General features: G+C 40.9%; 1 protein-coding gene across 1 annotated transcript; it reads right to left on the reverse strand.

Moving 5' to 3' along the window:
* Positions 1 to 5397: 5397 nt before the first annotated feature.
* On the reverse strand, positions 5398 to 6286 carry LOC125198298 (early nodulin-like protein 1). The gene is made up of 2 exons (XM_048096673.1): positions 6024 to 6286; positions 5398 to 5912 (listed from the first exon to the last, which is right to left on the reverse strand). Exons 1-2 carry the CDS (start codon positions 6208 to 6210, stop codon positions 5557 to 5559), a joined length of 543 nt encoding a protein of 180 aa, XP_047952630.1. The 5' UTR covers positions 6211 to 6286; the 3' UTR covers positions 5398 to 5556.
* Between the last annotated feature and the right edge of the window lie 693 nt (positions 6287 to 6979).

The following is a 6979-nucleotide window of genomic DNA, read 5'->3' on the forward strand; positions in this document are numbered from 1 at the left end:
TGAAAACCAAGAGATAAAAGGACAGATTGTATAGTCAAGAACCAAGACCTTGAAGCTAGTTTCAGCCCATACAGAGCCTTTGTAAGCTTGCAAACCAAAGAAGGATCTCCTTGCTCAAAGCCAACAGGTTGTCTCATGTATATTTCTTCGTTAAGATCACCATGAAGAAATGCATTGTTAACATCAAGATGTGAAATTTCCCAACCACAAGTGACAGCAATGGATAGAATCAGTCTAATAGTAGTTGGCTTGACAACAGGGCTAAAGGTTTCTGTAAAATCAAAACCCGGCTCTTGAGAAAACCCTTGAGCTACTAATCTAGCTTTATGCCTAGCAATGCTACCATCAGCATGTCTTTTTAATCTGAAAATCCATGTATTGCCAATCAGATTTTTTCCTGGAGGCAATGAAGTGAGAATCCATGTTCTGTTTCTCAACAAGGCCAAAAATTCTTCTAGCATTGCAGCCTTCCAAATAGGAATAAGTAAAGCCTCAAGAGCGGATCTAGGAAGACAATCAAGGGAGATTGTAAACACCTTTGGCTTACATATGCCTGCCTTACTTCTAGTGACCATATGATGAGTAGGTTTTGCAGATATGTCATCATCAGTTGGTAAATTACCAGTATCAGGAGTGTCAGCAGTAGGTGCATCAGCTGTTGGAGATGATATAGGGGAATGAGATTGGTTTTGAAGAGAAGTAGCTAAAGCTGGAGTAGAGTTAATTGGAGAAGAGAAAATTGCAGGAGGTGATTGAGGGATAGGAGAAGAGCTAGGAGTCTGAGAGGGAGTATGCTGAAAATGGTCAAGCTGAACAGGACTAGATAAAACTGAAGGAGCAGGAGAGGTGTAAGCTGGCTGAGCCGTGGTATTGGATGAAGTAACCACTGATGCCGGAAGATGAGGGAATACAGATTCATCAAACACAATGTCACGGGTAATGATTAGTTTTCCAGAGGGTAATAAAGCTTTGTAGCCTTTGTGAGTTGAACTGTATCCAAGAAAGGTAGAAGGAGAAGATCTGGGTTCGAGTTTGTGTTTGCTATAAGGCCTGGTAAAAGGATAGCACAGACATCCAAATGGCTTGAGTTCATGATAATTGGGTTTAGCTTTCAACAACCTTTCAAAAGGAGAGATGTTATTCAAGACAGGTGTCGGAATTCGATTGATAAGGAAAGAAGCAGTAACAACTGCATCATCCCAGAATTTAGTAGCTAAACCAGCTTGAGAAAGCATAGCTAAAGCCATCTCAATGATATGTCTATGCTTTCGTTCAGCTAAACCATTTTGTTGTGGAGTATAGGGACAAGAGACTCTATGAGCTATACCAGATTCCCGTAAGAACGAAGAAAGACCTTGAAACTCTCCACCCCAATCACTCTGCAATGTCTTAATTTTATGATTGAGTTGATTTTCAGCAAGAGATTTAAACTTCTTGAATGCAGATTCAACATCACTTTTAGATTTCAGAAGAAAGAGCCAAGTAAAACGACTATAGTGATCAATGAAGGTTATGTAATATCTAAATCCATTTCTGGAGATGATAGGTGAAGGACCCCATAAATCACTATGCACAAGTTCAAGGGGATCAGAATACACACTAGATGAGTGATCATAGGGTAATCTGTAGGCTTTAGCAACACAACAGGACTTGCACAAAACGTCAGATTTTATTGAATTGAAAGGAACATTACAGTGAAGCAAAGCCTTTTTGACAGTGTCAAAAGCACAATGGCCTAAGCGTTTGTGCCATAAGTCTAGGCTAACTACAACTGCACTAGAAGAAGAAAATGCAGAAGGAGTTGCTGGAACTGATAACTCTGGATTTGAGACAGGGACACTGCTCTTATCCTTATGAGAAGAGGCAGAAGCAAAAGATCTTGATGTCTTGGTGTTAGGAGCTGACTTGTGCAAGAAGAAGTGGTACAAACCATGATCTTGGGTGCCTTTGAGGATGATGTCCTTGGTTACCTGATCCCTCACAAAACAAAAAGTGGGATCAAATTCAAAGTAGACATCATTATCCTAGCAAATTGGGAGACACTAAGAAGATTTTTGGATATTTGAGGGACATGAAGCAGATTATGCAAAAATAGAGATCTAGAGGAAGGATCAGAGGTGGATTTAAAAACAGAATTACCAACATGCTTTATCTCAATGCCATTACCATCACCAAGATGAAGAAGTTTACCTCCATTGTATTCAGAGGCTGAATTGAAATTGCCAAAATCATTTGAGATATGATTTGTAGCACCTGAATCTGGGTACCAAGATGTGGATGAAGAAGCATCAGCACCATATTCTGAGGGAACATGCTGGGATGGAACAGAATGATATCATTCTGATTTCTGGTTTGAACAACATTAGCAGTGGGGTTAAGCTGGTGTCCTCCTCCTTGCCCCATTTGAATCTGATTTCTCATTTGAGGACCATTTGGCACAAAGCTTGGTAGATGCCAACATTTATCAGTACTGTGACCTGGTTTCTGACATAACTGGCAGATGATTTTGTTTCCAGATCTGCCTCCTCTTCCTCCTGATCTACCACCTCGACCTCTGAAATTGTTGTTTCTTCATCCATCACTTCTGTAATTAGTGTTGCCATCAGCTCTAAAAGTGTTGTTGTTACTTGGAAAAGTTCTCTGATTTGCTGTCTGCATCAAATTAGCTGTAGGAAGAGAGCCATCTGAATTAATGGAACTAGATTTCTCAACATCCTCCAACCTTTGCTCATAGCTTGTTAGAAGAGCTGAAACATCCTTAACAGTCCATCCTTCTGTTCTTGAAGTGATAGTAACCACAGCTGAGTTGTAGTCTTTTCCGAGACCTGCAAGGATATGCATGATGTGATCCTCTTCACTCACTCTGCATCCCGCGGCTCCCAACAAATCACAACAACCTTTAACTTTGTTTAAATAGGCTCTCATGGACAGAGACTCTTTTCTGGCAGTTTGGAGCTGCAGCTTGTACTGCATCACCTTCGCTTTAGATTGGTGTGCAAAGCTGGTTTCCAATGCACTCCATATTTCATGGCTAGTGCTCAAGCCTACAACCAGAATCATAATACTCTCTGAAAGAGAAGATTGGATCTAGTGAGCTATTCGCTGGTCCTGCATGTACCAGACCGAGAAATCTGGATTTGCTCTTTCTTGAGAAGTAGATCTGGAGACAATGGTTTGAGGAGGAGGTATCTTCTCTCCGGTAAGAAATCCTTCAAGACCGCATCCTCTCACAGCTAAAAGAACATGTTGTTTCCAAATGAGGAAATTATCCTCAGTGAGTTTGATTGATACTGGAGTATTTTGTGGAAAGTTGTGGCTTTGTGAAAAATCATGGTGCTCTTGATCACTATCAGAGTCAGCCATTGAATCAAAAAAAATGAAGAAAAGAAATCAATGAAGAGATGCCTAGGATCAGAGCCTAGGCTCTGATACCATAATGGAAATGGCAGTAAAGACACTGAGCATTGAAAAGCTAAGGGAGAACATAACTGCTTTTGGATAGAAATAACATATGCAAGTGTTTCTGCTTGAATTCAAAAGTGATCGCTGCAATTACACTTTGTCACTATTTATATATGATGCTAAGAAGGTCCTAGAACTTAGCTATAAATCCTAATAGCCTAATCGAGTTTGACCACTGTCAAACTAGACGACAATGCTCTCCAACAGAATTGTTGTGTGGTCCTCTACATTCTCACGTGCTGGAGATTCTTCAGCTCTTGACCAATGATGGCATGCCACTCAACAATACATCTTTCCATGTAGGAACTGATACACGTGGCTCCATCACATTGCAGCTCATTCTTTTCTCCTTAACTTCATCAGTTGTATGATTGTTACATGGTGGTGTTTTGATCACCACGTTAACACTACCGACCTGGACCGTTTGCTGGAGGAGCTGGAGGAGGATGCAACTACGTCACCCCTATACTTCGGATGTTGGCGCCCCTCCTGCCAACAAGCGAGGTACTTGAACGGTTTAAACTCCAAGCTTTGGTAGGTCGCCAAGGCGGCACTGATGATGTCGAGCTCGCTCTTGCCGCTCCCCGCCGCCCGCTCTTCCTGTTGGAAGTACCCCTAGAACTTACCAATCTCTAAGTTGCATCTGAAGATGCAATTGCGCACCATACTATCATTGCGATAGATGGTTCCATCTGGGCGTGTTTCATTGTAGAGGCGAGTGATGCGCCACCAATACGTATCCCCGGTTTGATTTGTGTCGACGTTCGTATCTTCGGTGACTGCCAAATAGGCTTTGAACATCGCTATCATCTCACCCGGAGTGTATGGGGTGCGGGTGCCACGAACAGGAGGAGTAGGAGTATGAGCGGAGCTGCTGCTCCCTCCCGATCCGGGTTCGGGTGCCCACCCGAACCGCACCCGAACCCGGAGGCGTTTAGGTCGTCCGAGGTAAGGACGATAGCCACCGAGCTTGCGAACCTTGGGTTTGAGGAGGGGCCGTAAATTGCATTTCCGGACTAAATCCGGCCTCGGAGTCGAACCAATCGTGGTTCCAACCGCGATTGCCGGAAGGGTGATCGCCGGAGCCGGACATCGTGTAGTGTGGTGGGAATTTAGATGAGAGAGTATGAGGAAAAAATATGAGAGAATGTAGATGATGATAGAATAGATGAGAATGTGATTTTTTTTTGTTGAAGTGGGGGTATTTATAGATTAAAATGTGAATTTTGGGGAAAAAAATTGAAAAATAAATTAAAAGTGGGAAGAAAACGGATATATTTTTTTGGGAAGTGGGAAAATATTTTTTTTTATTTAAAATATTTTTTTCAATTATTTTTGCATTTTAAAAAAAATAAAAATAAATTAAATAAGCCAATGGCTATGCCGTTGGCGAATGAGACGTCGCCACGTGTGCTGCTCAGCGGCACAGACGTGCTCTTAGCTAAGAGCAGCGCCGTGCCGCTGGCACGGACGGACGGCACCGTGCTCAGCGGCACAGACGAACGAGCACCGCAGCCTTCACCGCTGCGGATGCCTCTTATTACGCCTTATATTACAATTAATGTCGTAAAAACAGTTACCTCTTATGGCAACAGTAAACGGTGGTGCTGATTCAGAAAGAAGTTGAAACTCGTATTATTCAGAGCAATTAGAATTCAATTCATTAGCTATAACTCCAAATATCTCATGCTCCCAATAGGAAACCAAAAAAGAGAAACGACGTTGTTTCATCATATATATGATTCATAAAACAAGTCATGTGCACCAATGGAAAATTGACACCACGAGGCACGATCCAACTTCAAAAAACAAAAATCATGGAAAAATTAATCTTTGTGACTGTTGTTAGAAAATTAGAAATTATTACAAATTATATTTATAAGCAAAAAGCTGAAAACACTAATTAATTAACTTGAAAACAATAACAAGGTTCAATTGAACACATAAACTAATCGAATATATTTCGAAATGTAATCTCAATTACACCAAAATAATTAAATCCGAAAAAAACATAAAAAAATAAACTCCATTCCAAAAGAATCAAACAAATAACCATTCCTACTTCCTTCACCATTAGCAAACTCCCAAATTTCTTCACACCGCAACCAACATCGCCGCCAGCACCACCGCCAAAAATCCACCACTCAAGCTTCCGGCGCCGCTGGCAGGAGCAGGCGCTACCGCCGGACCCTCACTCTCCGCCGGCGAAGGCGCCGGAGAATTTATCAAATTGCTGCTGCGCCTCTCCGATATGACCACAACGATCAACTTCTGCCCCTTCTCGCAGTTGCCGTTGGCGCCGCTGATGAAATAGTACGGACCGGAGTGCGGGAGCTTCACCTTGGTGCTGCCGCCGGTGTAGGTCTCGATCGGCTTCGACGTGTTGCAGGTCACGTAATCTCTCTTCGTCACTTGCAGAACCGAGTCCTTGGATCCATCGTATTCCCAGACTGCAAAATCAATCACCGGAAAATCGAATCAACAACCAGATCTACTAATCAGAGAAGGTAATTAGATCTACAGACACCTAATTCAGAACTCTAATTGAGCTAATTCGTTACCTAGAGAATCTCCGATGTTGAAACGCGATTTCTCCGCCCAGTGGTTGAGAGACTCCGCGTCGGAGGCAGGGACCTTCCAGGCGCCGGATTTGCCGCCGACGAGGTGGTCTCTAGCTTCTGAGAAGCTCAATGACACGAAAATGAGTAGCAAAACTGAAGAGAATTGAGCTCTGGAAATTCCTGCCATTTCGATTTGGGAAAAATTGTTAAAGCAGCTGAGTTGTGGTGGTGGTGGTGGTGGTGGATGTGAAAATGGTGTTGCTGCGGTGTGTATATATATAGGAATGAGAGAGGGAAAACTAGCCGTTAAAGGGGTTAATGGGGAAGGGTGAGTCTGTCGGTATGAGTAACGTTAAGATTTACAGATATGATTGTGGGGTTGGCAAACTTATCTCTATTTTGATTTTTGACAAAAGCTACTTTGCTGATTTTATTATTTTATAGTCCTACCAAATATTATTATTAAATCAGTATTGATTTCTAAAATTATAAATTTTGGTCTAAATTTGATATAATTATAACTATAATATTGGTCGGAATTGATTTATTTCACGCAAAATTAGTTGGAAAGATCACTACAAGGGATAATTTGCTGATTTTTGTGACCAAATTTGGGAAATACTATTATTTTGCTAAATATCATATTTAAATGATTTGGTATACATACTGAATATTATTTGTTAAATAATATTAATTAAATGAAAAAAATATGATCACTGGAATATGAAATATTATTATAGAACACATAAACTATTGGTTATACAGATTTCACATAATCTAAAATTAAATATGACATGAATAGCATTTAAAATAAGAAATTTTGTATGAGAGATGATAATAAATAAAATTTAAATGAGATATTGATCCAAAATAATATCATAAACTTTAGCCTAGTTTGATAAGAAATGAACTTCAAATTTGTTGTAAAAATTATGAACTTATCCTTTGTAGTAGTG

The sequence above is a fragment of the Salvia hispanica genome, unplaced genomic scaffold (assembly GCF_023119035.1).
Source record: "Salvia hispanica cultivar TCC Black 2014 unplaced genomic scaffold, UniMelb_Shisp_WGS_1.0 HiC_scaffold_1350, whole genome shotgun sequence".
Lineage (NCBI taxonomy): Eukaryota > Viridiplantae > Streptophyta > Magnoliopsida > Lamiales > Lamiaceae > Salvia > Salvia hispanica.

Excerpts from the sequence above, each read along its gene's own strand:
- LOC125198298 (XM_048096673.1), bottom strand. The coding sequence starts at position 6,210 with ATGGCAGGAATTTCCAGAGCTCAATTCTCTTCAGTTTTGCTACTCATT. Across the intron at positions 5,913-6,023 it reads CAACATCGGAGATTCTCTAG|TCTGGGAATACGATGGATCC; the intron begins GTAACGAATTAG and ends TTGATTTTGCAG.